Genomic DNA, 20,973 nt, shown 5'->3' on the forward strand with positions numbered 1-20,973 from the left:
TATTATATTTTGACACATTTATATACTACTAAATAAGCATTTGAAGTCACAATCTGTGAAATAAGTATAGAAAGAGCATATACCTCATTCTGATGTTAACCTAAAAACAGAACAGAAATGTTTAGTTTTTTTTTTTTTTTTTTTGTGAAGTTTTGTGTTTTTATAGAATATTAGAATAGAAAATGGATAAAACAAATACAGGTCTAAGTTGTTTCGGTAGAAATTTAAGTCCAGAACAATTCACAGAATGGTAAGATGTGTTTATTCAATTGTTTGTTTTATCTCTAATTTCCCATCTAGTTTACAAAACAACGAGCTTGCTCAAAATATGTCTCATTGTTACAACCGTCATTCCCTTTTTACTGTTTCATATTCTACCTCTTCATTCTCTTATGTTCCACTTTCTGTAACGGAGCTCATTACCAAGGTGATAGGGTACTAGTTTCAAAGGCAACATGAATCAAGAAAATATCAAGCCAGTGGTTTCCTTCAGGACATTCATATATTTTTTGTGTTAGAAAGAAAATCTTTCCTTGGGTGCAGTGATATCACTCTGAGAAACCAATTACTTTCCAAATATCTGCAGTACTATTTTTGACATAGCTAACTAAGTCATGTAGGAAAGCTTACTATAGCTATATGGTACATAATTTTATCTCGTATTATCTACAGTTCTTACACAGTAAACAGAATGGACTTAAAATATTTATTAGTATTAATAATTGGACAATTTGTTTGAGTCCTTTTTATACACTGGCCATCCACAGCTTGGCTTTTTTTTTTCTGTGTAGCAATAATGATCCATTCTCGGTTTACCTCAAACATCCGAATGTTCTCTCGGTTTACCTCAAACATCCGAAACAACAAGGGACATTTTTGAACAATCTATAATATTCTTCTTGGATCTAAAAAAAAAGAAAAAGAAGAAAGTAAGAAACGTGAAACATAATTGTAACAATCACATCAAATTATTTTCAAATCACAATAAACTGTTATATTTGGTTTTCTAAATTATTGTTGCTTTCTGATGATCTGTCAGAATACGCTCAAGTGAATATAAGCTGCATTGATACTCCTACTAGCAAGTTTTTTAAAAGCACATTTCCCTAGGAACAGCTAAGCCTTCTGATTATTTTGACACTAAAATGTACTGCACTTAGGCAATAAAGGCACAAGTCATAAATCTACGAGAATGAGAATTTTTATCAATTTGGTAACTGATGCTACATAAATATGCTAGAAGGTTGACAAAAGTAACAAATTGCTTACCTTTCTAGATAAAACACACAGGAATAAGAAGATGAACATCCCCTGGAAGGCATTGCTGATGGTGAAGAGGTAAGCGGTCACCACCGATGCATGTACAACGTGGAGCACCCCAAAGATCCAGGTGGTGCCAAGGAGGAACAGGAGAGCAAGGGCTCCTCTGGCACAAGACCTAGAACAAATTTGCAACGTTCCAGCTAAGAAAGCTATGCATCCTTAACATATCCTCAAATTCCTCAAATTAGGTGGGAAATCAGGTTTTGAATAACCAAGAAATCTTCGGTAAAGACCACCAACAATTTTGAAACTGACAAATTATGCTACAGTTGCATGGGACGGGCTAGGGTATACTAGTGCACCGTGGCTGGGATGTGCTTCCAAATTCAAGGCAGCATTTTTAAAATCTGGTAGTTTTCAAGGAATTTCCTTAATCTTAAAATATTTTCATCTGTGTGTAGGCTTTGATCTCAAATCTAATGTTGCAGGAACTCCCAAAGGTAAGACAGATAGCTGTAAGGAAGTATTCTCCCTGAGAAACCTTGAAGAGTATACCATATGGATTTAGGTCAGCACATGGGCAGGACATCAAAGGATACTTCTGCTTTCCTTTCAGGCTCAGTAGAGAACATGTAAAATATAAAACAAGATTTTTTTTTTTTTTTTGCTTTTGCAATACAGTTACCTCAAAGTAAATTCATGTTAGAATGCTGATTTCTTAAAAAATACAGGCACATACTCACTTTTACGCATTTTCAACTTATTGCCTGTGAGTTTGGGTAAAACAATATTCAATCCTGCTCACTGAGGACACTGCCTTGAAAATGAGGCAACTAATACTTATTTTCTCATTCATTCTTTTTTTTTTTAACATCTTTATTGGAGTATAATTGCTTTACAATGGTGTGTTAGTTTCTGCTTTATAACAAAGTGAATCAGTTATACATATACATATGTTCCCATATCTCTTCCCTCTTGCGTCTCCCTCCCTCCCACCCTCCCTATCCCACCCCTCTAGGTGGTCACAGAGCACCGAGCTGATCTCCCTGTGCTATGCGGCTGCTTCCCACTAGCTATCCTCATTCATTCTTAGTGCAATCATTCTTTACTGCAGAAGATGTTTCTGCAGTGTACCACAGAAAATGAGTCATTCTCAACTTTATTAAAGCCAGCAAACTACATGTAACTATGAATGGTGAGGAGTAAAAGAAAGTAATCAATCAAACATTTGCTAAATCCTAACTATAAATCTTGTGCAAGATATTGAAACTACAGGAGTGTTCCCAAGAGACCCAAACGTCAGTTGTTTCTAATGTTCCCTACAGTACACTTCAGTTTTTCCTGAACAAACCATTTTCAAGGTCTCAATAAATCAGTTTTAAAGGGAGGGAGCTGAGGAAAAATCATGGCAGAATGCAAACTAGAAATCAAAAGGCAGAAACACAGTTGCTAAGCGCTGAGAAATGCTTTGCAAAAGAAGATCACTAAGGCCAACTTTTGTCTTAAAATGCAGTGATCATCTTTTCTTTCAAAGGCGAATATGTTCAAAAAGATTGCTTTACTTACCATTTAATCTGTGGTGATTATAGGCTTATTAACATATTAAATACTATTTAGCAATACTATTTAGTATTTTAAATATGATGGGGGAAAGTGTGAAAAAATCATTCAAAAATTGTCCTTCCAAAAATTATTTCTACTTTAAGTTACTAAAGCTTTTAATCACTAAAGAAAATACAGTTGAAGAAATACTTACCTTATGTTCTCATAGCAACTAACTTCTGGTTTCAACCCCGCAGTGTGACGAAAAACTTTGTATATGATAACTCCAAATGCCAAGAGATTAACCTGAGAATATAAATTAATTTCAACAGAGATAATTTTCATAGTAAACTAGATACATATAAAGGAAATAAACAAATAGCAAAGATATCAAATAAATAGAAACCAGTAAATCATGGCATTTTTATGTATATTAAGAAGTACAAACCCTCCGGTAGACGTATGCAAACAAATATGTGGTTGATCTTTACAATATCACTGAAAATTGTCAGTACAAGTCACCGTTAGTACAATTTGCCAGACTGTATTAAGCACCTGTTCAAGAACTTCTTCAGATGTTATAATCATGTCTACAGATTGATGAATTATCATCTTCTGCCAACAATATGGTTAATATACATATTAAGATAAATTTTGGTTTGAAAAACTTTATGAACACTTGAGAAATCAAATTTTTGTTCATGAAATTGTGTGCTGTTTCTTTGAAAAGAAGTTTTAGTGATACTTCTGTCAATCCTTTGAAAATTTAAACTGGAAAAGAGAAATTGAAAGGAAATTTGAAAACAACAAAACACCCTTAATTTCTACTGTTAGAAAATGTTTGAATGTACTTTCTTTTGTATGGTTCATCTAGCTATCTCTCCTAATATTATGTTGAGATTTCCTTTCCCTAAATTTAATGTCATAAACTTTCAAACTATTAATCAGTGAAATATATGTTTAGAGGCATATGCATTTTGATAAACATTTATATTCTGTTATATATATTCCATAATATCGGTTATATAGAATGCACAGAATTTTTACTCCTTCTAAAATGACTGCATTATGAAAAACTTCCTCTTATTTTCTTTCCTTTTCTTACACTTTTGGAGACTTGTAAGTCATATGTGCAGTGTCAGAGGATTAATTGAGGGGTATATTTTAAATGTATATCTATTTTAACATAAGCATACTAATAATTAAAAATATTAAAATTATAGAAATAATTTGTAGGTTAATCCTTTATTGAATATATTTTATTAATCCAAACAAATTTTTCAAAAGCCATTTTGTAACAACAGTAGCAAAGCGCAATATTTTAATTTTAAGCTAATTCTTATACTAGGATTTCAGAAATTTACAGAAAAATTCTGTTTTTTCTTCCATATTCTAAGGATTTTATATAGCTTCTAAAAATGAAATTTACTAGTTACTATTATAAAAAGCAGTATAAAATAATGGATCAGATAATTTCATGTTGTCATATCTCCATGGAGAGATCCTTGAGAGAAACTCTTAGAGGAATATGGATCTAGTCCCTTCTTCCTGCTTCCAAATGGTTATTACTTCAATTATACGATTAATTAATTTTAATTACAGTAAGGTTTCTGTACAAAGAAAGACTTCAGCAATCGCAGAGGGGAGATAAAATATATTTAAATTGATTCAGTTGACAAGTTTCGCCCTATTGTATGCTCAAATAACTAACTGAAATGACAATTTAATAATATTTAATTTTATAAATAGTCTCTGCTACTTATGAAAGAGAGATGCATAGCATTTTCTAGGTTTCTACAGCTATAACTTCTTTAAATAAATTTGGTAACAACACTTGTATTTAATTTTATAAACATATATATGTTTTTTAAAATAATAAAAAGTATTAAAATTTGGTTAGTATAAATAATATACTCAAAACATTATTGGTTTGAAAATCTTCAAAGAATTTTTATGAGGTGTTTATATTGAACTTGTTAACTCAACAGAAGAAGAGTTATAAGATAAAATAACTTTAAATGTTAAAATAATTGTTCACTAATGCATACATTTTCTAAGTTAGTGATTTAAATTTATAATATTTATTAAATAAAGTTTCTTAAACTTCTGTTATTGATAAAACAAATTTGAAAAATAGTTGCTTATATTGTTATGGTTTCTCAGAAATGTATATACATTTTGGATATGCTTTTACATCATATGCTAAAATAGTGAAGAGTAAAAATGGAACATTCTTTATGGGTGATCTAGCTGTGGAAAGTACATGTTTTCTACATAAAAGGGAAAATGTTTACATACTTATAAAAACCAGGTGCTGCTAGACAAACAGGAGACAATTCTTAGTCCATAAACTTATATTTTCGCAATTGTAAGATAAAACAGATTAAAGCATTTTTATCAAAAGGTATTATGGTTTTATGCCATGAAAACAATCACAAATACATTGATTGTATTATCAATGACAATAATACAAATATATGGAGCTTTTTATTTGCATGTATTCAAAACATTTTATAAAGGGTCAACTAAGTGTCTGGTATATTGGTGAGGTCTGGGTATTAATGAACAAAACAGACGCTGCCCTTTGTTCTCATAAACTTATTGAGAAAATAGATAGTAAAAAAAAAATCATACAAATAACTTACAATTCTACAAACTGTGAAAAATGCTATTAAGTCACAAATTTAGACTGTTAGGAGATGCAAAATGAAGGTGGGCTAGAATGAAGGTTTGGGAAGTATGTCTCTTAAGATTTAGCATTTTAAACCAGACGTGACGACTGATAATGCATTAGCAGATCAAAAATGAGGGAGAAAAGCATTCTGTGAAGCAAATGGCATAGAAAAAAGCCATGAGGCTTAAGAATATGGTATGCCTTTAAGGAATTACCAGCAGTGGCGGCTGAAGTGTAGTAAACATAGGGAAGGGTAGCGGGAGACAAGGTAGACAAAAGATGAGGAGTACTTAGATTTTATCTTAAATGCAAAGGTTTTTTAATTTATTCTTTCACTCAAGAATCACTTATGCACTATAGTCCTTTTCCTCAAGGAACTTACAGTACAGTGGAGGAGATGGCCAGTCAACAGGCAAGTACAACATTATTTAGGAAGTGCCATGCAGTTGTTTGCAGAGTAGAGTAGAAGGACACAGGTGATGATACCCTAATGTATGATTTCTAAGCCAGTCTTGAGTGACCAGTAGAGCCAAAGGAGTGAAACACAAAGAAAATAAGTGATTTGTCTGGATCTCAGTCGCTGGACCTGTCTATATATACTCACTGACTCAGGCTCAGTGGCTCCAAATAATATCCTTAGGCTCCATCTAACTTTTCTGCTTGGAAATCTAATGGGCATCATGAGTTAAAATGTCAAAAATTAACTGCTATTCTTCTCTTAAATAACTTATTTTTGTTGTAACATATCCCACCTCACGAAAAAGAAGTTATCTCATTTTCTAGCAGATCAAGTTTATTCATCAGCAAACCTTTCATCTCTACCTTCAAAACATATTCGGAATATGACCACCACTTACCGTCTTCACAGCTCTTATCCTGGAAGAGGCCACCATCATGCCTCTCCTGGGTTATTGCAAAAGCCTCCTAATTGGTCTCTCTGCTTGCATCCTTGCCTTCCTACAATCTTTTCTCATTACAGCAGAAAGATTGAGCCTTTTAAAATGTAAGTCAGACCACTTCTCTAGTCGGAAGCCTCCAATGGCTTCCCATCTCAGAGTTAAACCTGAGGATCTCACAATAGATTCTAAGGTCTGAAATGATATACTTCTTCCCTCAAGTCCTACTTCTCTGTGCTTTGATCACTTCACTCCACTCACACTGGATTCTCTGTTCCTCCTCCAGCACACAAAGCATGACTTCAGGCCATTGCCCTTGCTGGACCTTTAGATATCCCCTTAGCTCATTCCCTCACCACCTCTGTTTAAATGCTCTTTACCTACCTACTGCCTCCTGGTGTACCTTTGTGAAAAATTGAAACCCAAATGATAAAATCAGACCCGAATTCAATTCCATGGAAATGCAGAGCATGATCGTACCCTTTACTGTTTTGGACAACGCAAATTCTGTATGTCAACATGTTCTTCCCTTGCCTTAGTCAGTAGGAAACTGACAAAGACTTTCCTTAATTAAACCACAGTCAAGTTCCTCTGAGCCCTCTTCTCATCTAGGCCTTGACCCTGAGCTTCAGTGACATCCTTGCAGTGCCCAGTTTTAGCAAGAATCCTGCTGAATCAGCTTAGAGAGGATTTTTTCCCACTCTTGATATGTGATCACTTTCAAATTCCTCATCTCCCATCCTTGATATCTGATCACCCTGGCCTGCCATTCAGTAACAAAGCTCTTAAAATAAGTTTAGCAAGAATCCTTCCTACACTTGATGTCTCCTCTTAGTAGTTTTTCATCTGCCATCCCCACCCACTCCCTCACACATAACCTGTTCCTTGGCTGTAAATCCCCAGTTGCCCTTATTGTATTCAGAGTTGAGCTCAATCTCCCCTATTTTGATAGTTTTGACACCTCTCACAATAGTCTGGAATAAAGTCTTCCTTACCATTTTAACAAGTGTCAGAATAATTTTTTCCTTAACCAAACTCAGAGTCAAATCCAAGGTCATATTATAATATTCAGCAAGTTTGGGATAACTGGAAAAACCTAAATTTACTCTTTTTACACTGCCTGCATTCTCTCTTTATCCATAAATATATAAGCTACTTTAAATTCTTTTTCTAATAGGGTAAAAAAAAACAAAAAACAACTTAAAGAATCAGTATCACCTAAAGGCACATGACTTGGCTTAGAGGTGGAGATTAAGTTGAAACTCTATGCATTTTACATGGTACAGAAAAGTATCTTTTGGGAGGAAATGTTTTATGAAGTAATCATGAACAGTCAGAGATGGGATAAAAACAAAAGCTCAGAACAAGATTATGTAGAATTAAAAAGTATTTCTAATAATAAGAAATAGTTTGCAATTATTCCAGAAGTAATGACTTTGAGAACTGATAGAGAAATATCTGTATTTTAGGTTAAATAGCAGGGAAGATACTATTAACACTGTGTTTACAAGCAATGGCTACAGCAACAATAAAAAACTTGAATACTTCAGTAAGTCTTTAAAATGCAATATAAATCATTAATATTAACCTTAATTAGGAAAATGTTGCCTTTAAAATGATTCACACTTTTGCTCATTAGTGCTTACCTATGTGTGCTGATTTTATAAGCTGTGGTTCCCTTATTACTTATCTCTAACGTTAGTGTCACAAAAAAGCACAGGGGCTAATTAATGACTTGTGAATCAACAAAGTCATTCATTATCATTTTTGTCTCAATTTTTAAAATACAGTTGTAGTTTGTCAACCAGGAGTCCATAATACTTTTCTAGGAATAAACAGGACAAGGACATTACATGGCAAACATAAGAACTCTGAAATTCATTGCTGTACTTTAGATTACAGAAGAGAATGAAAATAGCTGTGGAAAAAAAAATCATTCAAAGTCCTGAAAGCTTAAAATCAGTTCCCTTGCTTCATCTTAAGGGATGTTTATCTATACAGAGATTTGTTTCTTCACTTCATTGATACATGCAGTTACTTCAAAGTTTGGCACACATGCTTGACAGAGTGCATTAAAAATTTTTAAGTGCCTTAGTTTTTTAAACTAGAAATTTAAATAGATGGGCTGGTGAGAGAGCGAGAGCTAATTCTGAAAGATTTAGACCTACAGGTACATTCAACCCAAGGGCTTCAAATTCAGACTTCAGAATAAAGCATCCCAATCAGTCATTTTTTTTCTTAGTCTTTTTCTCAATAATTGATGAAGCCATCTATATGCTGATGTCAGATCTCACCAGAAAGAATGAGAAAATTTCTCTTACAGCACTTTTAGTCTCATGCTTTAATTTTTCATATATATCAAACAGGATCTGGTTCATTTAAGAATGTGTCATGATCACAACTGCTATATCCTTTCAAATAGTTTTATTACCTTTAAATTAACTGGCCTAGAACAAAACTGCTTCTGCCATGGACAAAAGGTGGGTTTCTACTGGTTTACCAAGAGTCCATAAAAAAAGACCCATTCTCAATCCCTAGGCCACTGCAGAGATGGCTGAGTAGCTTTTAATTTAAGCTTTAAAGTGAAAAGATATAATCTATTAAATAAAAAAAATTATCTACTAGCTAGATTGGAATTAAGTACTTAGAGTTTTGTCTTCTGTCTGATTTTTTTAAAATTATTTCCCAGTTGGAATCACTTCTTTACATGCCTTAGTTACAGTATATTCATATAGTATTGGGGTATATGGTAAGTGGAATAATATGCTCCTTCCAAAAAAAAATGTCTACACCCTAACATCTGGGACCCTGTGAATATAGCAAAAGGGATTTTACAGATAGAATTAAGGTTATAATTCTATCCTTAGGATAGAAAGACTTTAGGATAAGAAAGTTATCCTGGATAAAATAAGGGCTCAATGTAAATATGTGAGCCCTTAAAAACAAAAGAGGAAGGCAGAAAAGATTCAGCAGAGATGCCACAGAAGGCAGGAGAGATGAGGCATAAGTGAAGGTCTGAGAGACAGAAGACCAAGCAGACCATGTGTCAGGAAATGTGGGAGGCTTTACCGATTGAGACTGACCTCTGTCTAACAGTCAGCAAAGAAATCAATCACATGAAACTGAATTTGGCCAACAATCTGAATAAACACAGACACAAATTCTCCCCCAAAGCCTCCAGAAGAGCTGATGCCTTGATTTTAGCCCAGTGAGACTCTGAGCGGAGGAATCAGCTGAGCTGCACTGTACCCAAACCTCTGACCTACCGCACTGTGAACTCACAGAGTTGTGGTGTTTTAAGCCACTAAGTTTGCAATAATTTGTTATGACAGCATTAGAACACTAATACAGGGTGTTTCTATTGCTAATTATATAGGTATAGATATGAAACACCCTATAATTACAGTGTTTCTTATTTTTAAAATAAAAAATTTAAATCCAGCTTAAAATAAATATTAATTTATCAATAACTCATAAATATTATTGATGTTCCACATATTTGATGGGTAGTCAATTATATGAAAGCATTTATTATTTGTGGATTCTGCTTCTGTGTTTCCTAAAATAAAAAGATCAAGACAAGTTATAACTTGTAAAAGACCTCCTTTCCGGCAAGTCATAAATGCAGTTTGTACTTTCAGGTACCTGTCACATTTTCTTCATTATAATACCTGCCTTTATAGGCCTTTCTCATAGTGCTGCCAGATTAGTAAATAAAAATATAGGATGCCAGTTAAAGTTGAATTTCAGATAAACAACAAATTAATTTTTTAGTATAAGTATGTTCCACACAATATTGGGGACATGCTTATACTTAAAAAATAATTTGTTGTTTATCTGAAAGTCAAAGTATGTGGGCATTCGGAGGTTTGTTTGACAACTCTGACTTCTTAGCTTTCAAGTTATTTTCACATCTGATCTTTTTAATACTCTGAGGACACTGACTTCTTAGTAGAAAACCCCAAGGACATTATCCTCTCGATGAAGGCTGATCTATAACTGTCTGAAAAGAGATCTCAAAAGAAGAGGGAGTAAATTTTCAGAAGTTGCAACCATTGTGGAGCCTGAACATGTGTGTATGTGCTAAGACTGATAAAATACCCTGAAGGTATATAGTGGCTGAAAGCACATATAAATGGTTTGAGCCCAGTAAAGAATACACCCAGGCTTGGCAGAACTCCCCCTGGAAAGCCCAAGATCTGCATGGTGAGGCTGTGCCAGGAAGCAATGGATTGGGTTGGCACCTGTTAAAAATCTTTTGCTAATAAATTAATATTTAGAAACTAAATTTCCAAAGTTTAGATGCGAAATTGCCTTAATATAAATTTAGGGAAAACCCACAGAAATTATGATGCCACCGTGTTTGTTGACCTTTTGTCAGAATTGTGGAGTGGAATAACTTTTCCCCTACATATACCTCCATGACACTGCTAGGAAGCATTTCTCTCCTAACATCACAAGCCTCATCGTGTTTAACATTCCCGAGGCTCAGAACTGAGCAGCTTGGGAATATCTACAGAGCTAAGAGATGCTCCTCTCCTAAAATTATTAGCACCTGGCTCAGGAGGGCGTAGACTACAGAGAAATGGGAATGTAGTCTACAAATTACATGAAAAAAAAGTAATCTGAAACACATTGAAACATCTGAAACAATCTGAAAACAACATATTTAAGTAGGTTCTAAATATCATGAGAGGAGAGTATCCCTCATAGATTACTCTGGGGTATTAACAGTATTCCTGATACTTGACTAATCAATCTCTTGAGGTTTACACTTTAAAACACAGCAATACTCTCCTACCAGGCCTTGACTGCTCAGATATACAATTGGATGAATAGTTGTTCTGGTATAAAATAGCATTTTTCATGTACTCAATAACTACTATAAAATTGAGGCTCAAATCAATAACAAAAATAATAATAACTAATATTTATTGAGTGTTTTCTATGTGCCAGACACTATTCCAAGTTTTCCTTATTTATTCGTTGATTTAACCCTCACATGAACTTTATGGGGTAAGTTTTCTTAGTCTTCTTAATATTATCGTTACAGATGGCCCCTGATTTACGATGGTTTGATTTAGGATTTTTCGACTTTATGGTGGTGTGAAAGTGATATGCATTCAGTAGAAACCGTAATTCAAATTTTGAATTTTGGTTTTTCCCGGTCTTGTGATATATGGTATGATATTCTCTTGATGTTGGGCAGCAGCAGTGAGCCTCAGCTCCCAGTCAGCACCGCTGTCACCAAGGTAAAAAACCAGTACACTGACAAATATCTGTACCCATACAACCACTCTGTTTTTCACTTTCAGTACAGTATTCAATAAATTACATGAGATATTCAGCACTTTATTATAAAATAGGCTTTGTGTTAAAATATTTGCCCAATTGTAGGCTAATGTAATTGTTCTGAGCATGTTTAAGGTAGGCTAGGCTAAGCTATGATGTTCGATGGGTTGGCTGTATTAGATGCATTTCGACTTAGGATGGGTTTACTGAGCCATAACCCCATTGTAAGTCGAGTAAGATCTGCATCATTACATTTATTTCACATTTATGGCAACAGAGGCATAGAGAAGTTAAATAATTGGCCCAAAGTGAAACAGTTAGGATGTAGCAGAGCCAAGATTCATACCTAGTAGATAGATTCTACAGTTTATGCTCCTAAGAACTCTGCAAAACTACCAAACTACAGATGAAGGATAGGTAAAGAGAAGTTAAACTGACATCTAAAAGTTTAAGAATTTGTTTAGACATTTATTTATTTTGACTACTAATAGTAACTTTATTTTAGAAACGGTTAAAAGTAGAAGAGGAAAACATTAATGAGTAGTGACTTGGTTAGCTATTAGGCATTAGTTTTCATTGAACTTAGTCAAGAAACCAGTAACACTGAACAGGATGTAGTGTTTTATGCCAATGATCCCCTAATGGAGACACCTGCCTTCTGTTCTCTGTGGTCAAGGATCTAAGAAAGTGACAGTTTTTCCTGTGCTGGTCAATAACAAAGCTTTATATCCTTTAGAGTTCAAATATGGTTATTGGGTTCATGTCAGTGGTCTAAGTGGAATGCAAAATAATCTATTGTTGCACAGGAAAAACACATTCGAATTCCTATTGATATTTTTCCAAGGAAAAATTAAGGTTTACTACTTAAAATACAGAGGTGCCCTCACTTTAAGTGCCCTCACTTAAAATACACGGGTGCCCTCACTTTTTCTACATCACACGTCACACATCAGATATAAGCCATTGGGAGGGATAAGCGCTTGTTACCAAAGGTAGCAGAGTTCCCCCCTCCCCCGCCCCACCCTTTGTTATCTTTCAGCCTCTTGCAGTGTATGGTATGTGTACCTGCTAGGTGGATTTCCAGATCACATTATGTAGTTTAATAAAGTAACCCTAATAAAATGAAAAAAGTAAGATCTAATGTCTCCAAGTGCACTTTGGATTAAAATGAATACTGCCAAAGTATACACGAAGGAGAAAATGACATAACTGACTTTTTTCCTACTCCTAGAGTGAGTTATTTGCCAGACAAATTGCAAGTTTATGTAAGTCAGTCAAGTTAAAATCCACAAATGGATTCAAATTCCAGATCTGACATTTATTTACTTAATTCCTTGTATTGCACGTTCCTTGTCTGTAAAATATGGATGATATTAATACTTATTTCACAGGGTTTTTGCATGTATTAAATTACATAATTAATGTAAAGTACTTAGAATAGTGTTCAATATATACATTCCCAACAAACATCAATTATTATCACTAATAGTTATTAATTCATATGGAAAGATGTTATTCCAAATTGTCTCAAATATTTGAAATGTCTAACAATAAATATAGTGAATATTTATTAACAATTGGATAAGCATTATTTTGTGTCATAGTCTCACTGGACCTATAAATAGCACCTTAAAAAAACAGAACTTTTATCTGTCAGTCTTTATTTTAGGCAATATGTCTTCAACAGAAAATTTAAGATCTTTTTTTCCACTTTCAGGATTTTCCTCTAAAATAATGTCAGGAAAATAAATACTTAGATATAATTCAACAATAAGTCAATTCTTTATTGTTCATGTAAACAATTTCTCATTTTTGTTAAAACTCCTCTAGGGTAGAATTGAAATTTCAGGCTCAAAATCTAGCTATCTTTAAGAATTTTATAGAAAAGGAAGGAGTAACTGTATTTCAAAGGGCAATCAATATATAAAATTATCAGATACCTTAATATAAGAAATATACTCTTAATAAATTCAATATGATATTCTAGGATATTTTATGGGAGAGGATAGTTATCTCTTCTTACATCACTCTAGTGTAGAACAGGAATTAGCATACTTTTTCTGTAAAGGGCCAGATAGTAAATAGTTTAGATTTTGAGGGCCATATGGTCTCTATCATAACTACTCAATTCTTCCGACCATTAAAACAGCCTTACAAGAATATACAGTGAAGAAAAGACAGCCTCTTCAATAAATGGTGCTGGGAAAACTGGACAGCTACATGTAAAAGAATGAAATTAGAACACTCCCTAACACCATACACAAAAATAAACTCAAAATGGATTAAAGACCTAAATGTAAGGCCATACACTATCAAACTCTTAGAGGAAAACATAGGCAGAACACTCTATGACATAAATCACAGCAAGATCCTTTTTGACCCACCTGTTAGAGAAATGAAAATAAAAACAAAAATAAACAAATGGGACCTAATAAAACTTAAAAGCTTTTGCACAGCAAAGGAAACAATAAACAAGATGAAAAGACAACCCTCAGAATGGGAGAAAATATTTGCAAATGAAGCAACTGACAAAGGATTAACCTCCAAAATTTACAAGCACCTCATGCAGTTCAATATCAAAAAAACAAACAACCCAATCCAAAAATAGGCAGAAGACCTAAATAGACATTTCCCCAAAGAAGATATACAGATTGCCAACAAACACATCAAAGAATGCTCAACATCATTAATCATTAGAGAAATGCAAATCAAAACTACAATGAGATATCACCTCACACTGGTCAGAATGGCCATCATCCAAAAATCTACAAACAATAAATGCTGGAGAGGGTGTGGAGAAAAGGGAACCCTCTTGCACTGTTGATGGGAATGTAAATTGATTCAGCCACTATGGAGAACAGTATGGAGGGTCCTTCAAAAATTAAAAATAGAACTACCATACGACCCAGCAATCCCACTACTGGGCATATACCCTGAGAAAGCCATAATTCAAAAAGAGTCATGTATCACAAGTTCATTGCAGTTCTATTTACAATAGCCAGGACATGGAAGCAACCTAAGTGTCCAACAACAGATGAATGGATAAAGAAGATGTGGCACATATATACAATGGAATATTACTCGGCCATAAAAAGAAACGAAATTGAGTTATTTGTAGTGAGGTGGATGGACCTAGAGTCTGTCATACAGAGTGAAGTAAGTCAGAAAGAGAAAAACAAATACCATATGCTAACACATATATATGGAATCTAAAAAACAAACAAAAAAATGGCCATGAAGAACATAGGGGCAAGATGACAATAAAGACGCAGACCTACTAGAGAATGGACTTGAGGATATGGGGAGGGGAAAGGGTAAGCTGGGACAAAGTGAGAGAGTGGCATGGACATATATAAACTACCAAATGTAAAATAGATAGCTAGTAGGAAGCAGTCGCATAGCTCAGCTCGGTGCTTTGTGACCACCTAGAGGGGTGGGATAGGGAGGGTGGGAGGGAGGGAGACGCAAGAGGGAAGACATATGGGGATATATGTATATGTATAACTGATTCACTTTGTTGTAAAGCAGAAACTAACACACCATTGTAAAGCAATTATACTCCAATAAAGATGTTAAAAAAAAAAAAAAAAAACAGCCTTAGACAATACTGAAACAAATGAATGTGACTGTATCCCCCCAAAACTTTATTTATTAAAACAGGCTATGGCTATTGTAGACTCCTGGTCTAGAATCCAAGATCCATAAGGGTAAGGACTTTTTAATATTTTATTCACTGATGTATTCCTAAGGTATAGCACAAAGTCTGACATATAAAAGATGCTCAATAAACATTTGTTGAATGAACAAGAGGATGAAAGGTGGTATACCCCAATCCCAGGTATCCTTAATGGCTTATGTAAAGGAACATTCAACCATTAATCTGACTAAACATTTAAAAAATTATATTTTGTTACATCTTGCAGATTTTGACAAAACAATATCTCACTAGAAATCTATAATCTGTAGATAGATATACCAATGGAAACTGAAAGAAATAGTTATCAAAGTATAATGACCCTGTAGGAATAATTTTGGGAAAAGGGAAAGAATTAAGTTACATCTCCTTTATTTTATGAATGGATACCTTGGGATATATGCAACATTTTGCATCTAACAGAAACCACAGACCTATGGACTTTATGAGGTATATTCGTTAATCAGACTTGGGCACACAAAAGTCTTAATCAACAAGTGGGCAGAAAACTGCCTCATTAGGAAAATATCTTCCCACATCCCCCCTGAGGTAATAGTTAAATAATTGCTCTATTTTATTATGGCTAAAATTCCATAGCAATATGTAATCATCTTATGAATTAAAAAAAAATATTCACACTTCATATTTTTAACATGTTTCCATTAGGAATATTTTAATAGCTGGATATTTTCAATGTTTGAAAGAATAATTTACTAGTCTCCAAACAGAATTAAAAGGTGGAGAGAACTAGAAATTTATAAACACGAAGGGTAAAGTGGCCTCCATGGGTGTAAGTGAATTTCATGAGCTTGTTTTTATGGCTGGTTTCAACTGCAGATGGTTACAAGCCATAGAAAGATACTAGAAAACAAAAGTGAAGGAGAAAAACTATATGTGAAGAGTATTTACAACAATTGTTCGATTTAATATGACAATGAAAACTGAATAATGCAAGGAAAAATGTTCCTCGTATATGCTTGCTGTATAAAATGAGGATAGAGGTTAGTAACAGTTAAAAAGTTTATACAAACATATAAATCATTAAGCTGTTACTTAGCATCTGATAGAACTTTAACAATTAAATTCAAAGATGTATCTAGTTATCACCAATATAAAAGATAAAAATAGAAGAGGGACATAAGACTGTCCCCCAAATTATTAAAAGTTTTCCTTTTTTAACTTTTAAAGGATGTTTTTATCTTTTAAATTTTGTTTCTTTTTTTTTAAACAGTAACTCTGTATATAGAGTTGGCATTGCTATCCTCATGTACATATTAGAAATCCAGGGCATAGAAAGGACTCCATAATATGTGCTTTTTACTAATCATACTACTTTTTAACAACTCTGACATTATTTGGCTAGGACCTCATTTTATTCAGTTAAACCTAAAATGCCAATGAAGATAGATCTAGGTAGATAGATAGATATAGCCATTATTCCTAAGGTGAAAAGAAATAAAGTAAAAAAAAGAATGAAATAATGCCATTTGCAGCAACATGGATGGACCTAGAGATTGTCATACTAAGCGAAGTAAGCCAGACAGAGAAAGACAAATATACGATATCGATTATATGTGGAATCTAAAAAAAATAAAAGATACAAATGAACTTATTTACAAAACAGAAAGAGACACACACACAGAAAACAAATTTACGGGGTGGGGGGGATAAATTAGGAGGTTGGGATTAACATATACACACTACTATATATAAAATAGATAATCAACAAGGACCTACTATATAGCACAGGGAACTATACTCAATGTTTTGTAACAACCTATAAAGGAAAAGAATCTGAGTATATACAAATATACATATATATATGTATAACTGAATCACTGTGCTGTACACCTGAAACACGACATTGAAAATCAACTATATTTCAATTAAAAAAGTGGTATGTTATAATGACTGCTTCACATGTTATCTCTTCTGAGAAGTCTCTCCAAAATAAACCCATTTCCACGATGATGATTTCTTTCTTTAAATTTCCTTTGGGGAAAAGAATTAACATTTTTGACTAACTACTGTACTTGGTGCGTCATTTATTTATTCATCCAACAATATTACTTGAGTGATTACTACTCGGCAAACCTCAAGGATAATATAGTGAGAGAAAATCCATAAGGTTTTACTCTTATAGAGCTTACAGTCTCCTGGGGGAGACAGATACGAATCAGTTATTGATCAGTCATTCAAACTAACACCCGTGTAATTATAAATGGAGGAAAGTCTTCAAAAAGAAAAAAGAAAAGGGCTTCTTTGTAGGCATATAACAAACAGATTCATTATAGACCAGTGAGTCAGGGATGACTTTCCTCAGAAAGTGTTGTTTGAATTGATATCTGAAAGGAGTTAACTGGATGAAGGACAGACAGAGGAAAGCTACGAGGAGTGTTTTAGTGTGGAGGTGCTGAGATGGGCAGCTACATAGAACTTCTGAGAAGCTATAAAGCAGCCAATGTTATTGAAACACAAAAGCCCGTGGGAGGGTCATGAGAGATGAGGCTGATCAGCAGACAGGGGCCAGAGCATGCAGTGCCTGCAAGGGACAGCGTCCACTTTATCCCTGTTTGCTGAGGCCCAGTATTTGTTACTTCTGTTGCCCAGTGTTCTGCTCAGTTTAGAATTTACTTGAGTTTTTTATTTGTTTTCATCTTATTAAGATAAGCTCGGATATGTTGGGCAAGCTCCACCTCCAGCTTCTGCCATGGCTCCTGGGGTACCGTGTGAGAATCACGTGTGTAGTGAACATTCTAACTTCCAAGTGTGCCTAAATATGGAAGATAACCAGCAATATGTCACCTCTTTCCGGACCTTATCCAGATATGATGTAAGCATCACCTTTCACCCAAATACGCTCAGGCACAAGTGGCTAGGGACAGCAACCTCCTTCGTGTATCGGGGTAGTGGAAGAAGGATTCAAAACGTCTATCATTGTGAATCTATTATTATCATTCAAAATGTCTATCAGGCACGTGGTGCTCTGTTCCAAATAAGTGTAACTCTGTAGAAAAAAAATTACTTTTGAAAATAGCTTTTTGAATAGAGCTGTTTTATAGGTCCACCAATACAGCGAAACCAATTTCGAGTATTTTTTTATTACCTACTTTTCACTTTCAGAAAGGTCCTGATTTTGACGATAAATAACCTAATAGGTCACGCTAATCCTCGGCTTTGTTAAAAGTTTTAGACTTGACCCCAGGAGCAATGTAAAGCCATGAAAGATGTAAACAGGGGGTGAAGAAATGTTCAGCTTTGCTTTTCCAAGATGTTACCTCAAGCTTACTGAAGTGTTGTCTTAGAGTTGTCTGTGTATACATGTCCACCTGATACACTGTTTGGGAGCAAGGTCTCTCCACTTATATCGCCTCAGTTTCTAGCACAGCCTTAACTGGGGCTTTAATATTTGATAAAATTTTGACCTATTCTGAAACATTCAACGTATTGTACTTATTTTTTCCCAGGTTATTTTTTCTTTTCATACTCCCTGTACTTTTATTTTGATTTAATACTACCTATGCTGATAGTGTTAGTTAAAAAAATCATATGGACTTTCCAAAGAATTCAAAAGAACAAATTATTTTTTCCAAAGAAAATAAATCTGCTAATTAGAAGTATGGAATTAAGGACAATTAAAAATGGCTGAAACACCAAATTTACCTTTCAGCTTTTTCTTGATGGGAGAAAAACTGAAAAAGGAATTTGAGCAATTAGATGTCATACAGGACATTGAAAATTGCTTACTGATGAATATCAATTAAAAGAACAGTAAACATCCAGACTATCTGTATTCCATATACTGATCTATAGTCTGATACAGTCAGGATTTCAGGTAGGATTTTTTGATTAGTTGTTAGATATGCTTGGCAAGTACTTAGATAAAGCAATACAAAATGGGGAAAGAGATATCTATAGTAGACAAGATCTCCATCACTTTCAGTGAAAAATAATTTATTTTGACATCTTCACTAAGTAAAACAAAGAATTGAAAGTTTATGAATAATTTTTAGAAGGAATGCAGTTGCTGTGTCTCTGACAACTCACCTTGAAACCATTTATGGAATCTGGGAGATGGGAACAAGTTTTTCGTGGACCTAACAAAGATCTACTCCCTTCAGTCTCCTGGGCAAGGAAAGATGAAAGAATATATGACAGGGAAACAGCACAGAATGTAAACTTGGAAAGCATGAGCTTGCCTCTACCACTCAGTAGCTGGGTGATCCTGAGTAAATTGCTTAATCTCTATAAGCCTTAAAATAAGTTTCCACTTATTTAAAATACAGTCAAAATGGTGGCTCTTACCCAAATGAGTGTGAATGAATCTCTAATGAATAAAGGCTGTGCACTAACACTGAACAACCTGGGCTCTCTTTTTGAACAGAAACCACCAGGAGGCATGTTTTTTTCATCAGAAGGAATTGTAAATGTTCCTTTCTTGGGAAGCCCTGAAACTAGACACAACATTTTTATATGAGAAATAGAAATCAAGACAGAGCCACGCAGATAGTCCATTCTCTCAGAATGAGTATTTTATATTTTGCAGAGAGTACTGAAGGGGACAGAGGGACATGATAAATACTTACAGGGAAGATTAAATATTTTCAGACGTGTAGAACAAGAGCTCAGCAAATGCTAACAAAGACTGATTCAAATAAGGGCTCACTCTTTTGGCAGACCAGCTTGGGTAAGGACGCTGTGTTACACTAAGAGGATGAGCGGAAGTAGAAGAACGATCAGAATATGTAGTGTGCTCTTGGCTAAGGTTAAGGATTTTTATGTATTCTTACTGAATAGTAGCTTGAAGATTTCGTCTGTTAGCTACATAAGAATGTACATAATTTGCTTTAGTTTAACCGGTTCTCAAGGAATTGGTACACTTCTTTAAAAAGCTATGAATAGTAGAACCCCCATAGGTATTTATAAATAGATAAGTCAAGATTATAGTTACTAGATCTAGTGAAAATCTAGTAAAATATTATCTCTTATTACATGCTATTACTACCTTAATTTCGATGTATTACCGAAGCTTTTGGGAAGATTAACTGAGATGTTAAAAGGGTTTTGTAAAGATTAAAAGACTATACAAACGTAAAGTGAATAATAATTCTAATTGACTGTCTTGCTCTACCAACATCCCTAGTGTTTCCCTCTCACCATTTCATTATGTAACATCCCTCAATGTAAAGCTGCATTTATACGAAAATACCAGGGATGAATTTCACCTTGGCTGGTGAAATTCTAATTGAGCTGGTTATTTCTTATTGGGCTTGAGAGACCCAAGGGGTTTCTTTTTCAATATTTTTTTGGATCGATAATTTTTATGAAGTTATTCAAATTTTATGAAATTTTTTAGAACAAGTCCCAAGAAGATTATCTGTGAAGGTATTTCCGGTAAGAATATAACTCCCATGAATGGGAATACATTGAAAACTACAAATGTATTATTTATGTTAAGTTCTTTCTTAGCACCACTTTTCCTTTTTTTAAATTCCAGCTACCTGTTTCAAGAAGGTCAGAATAATATGAAAAAGTAGCTAAATGTTATAGGCTCTGAAGTTCTTATTAATACATAATATGGAGAAAAGGGTAGAATACTGAAGTGCCTTGAA

The 20,973-nt window shown here is 34.1% G+C and overlaps 1 protein-coding gene across 2 annotated transcripts in view; it reads right to left on the reverse strand.

The window, feature by feature from the left end:
• Positions 1 to 206: 206 nt before the first annotated feature.
• ADGRL4 (adhesion G protein-coupled receptor L4) overlaps positions 207 to 20,973 on the reverse strand; it is a 126,937-nt gene continuing 106,170 nt past the window's right edge. For both annotated transcript variants that reach the window (XM_068538040.1, XM_068538039.1), the window contains 3 exons: positions 3,020 to 3,111; positions 1,270 to 1,438; positions 207 to 905 (listed from right to left, as the gene is read on the reverse strand). In XM_068538040.1, the coding sequence (XP_068394141.1) occupies positions 843 to 905; positions 1,270 to 1,438; positions 3,020 to 3,111 (324 nt within the window). In that variant the 3' untranslated portion in view covers positions 207 to 842. The remainder of the gene's footprint in view (positions 906 to 1,269; positions 1,439 to 3,019; positions 3,112 to 20,973) is intronic.

Source organism: Eschrichtius robustus, chromosome 3 (genome assembly GCF_028021215.1).
Source record: "Eschrichtius robustus isolate mEscRob2 chromosome 3, mEscRob2.pri, whole genome shotgun sequence".
NCBI classification, from domain to species: Eukaryota; Metazoa; Chordata; class Mammalia; order Artiodactyla; family Eschrichtiidae; genus Eschrichtius; species Eschrichtius robustus.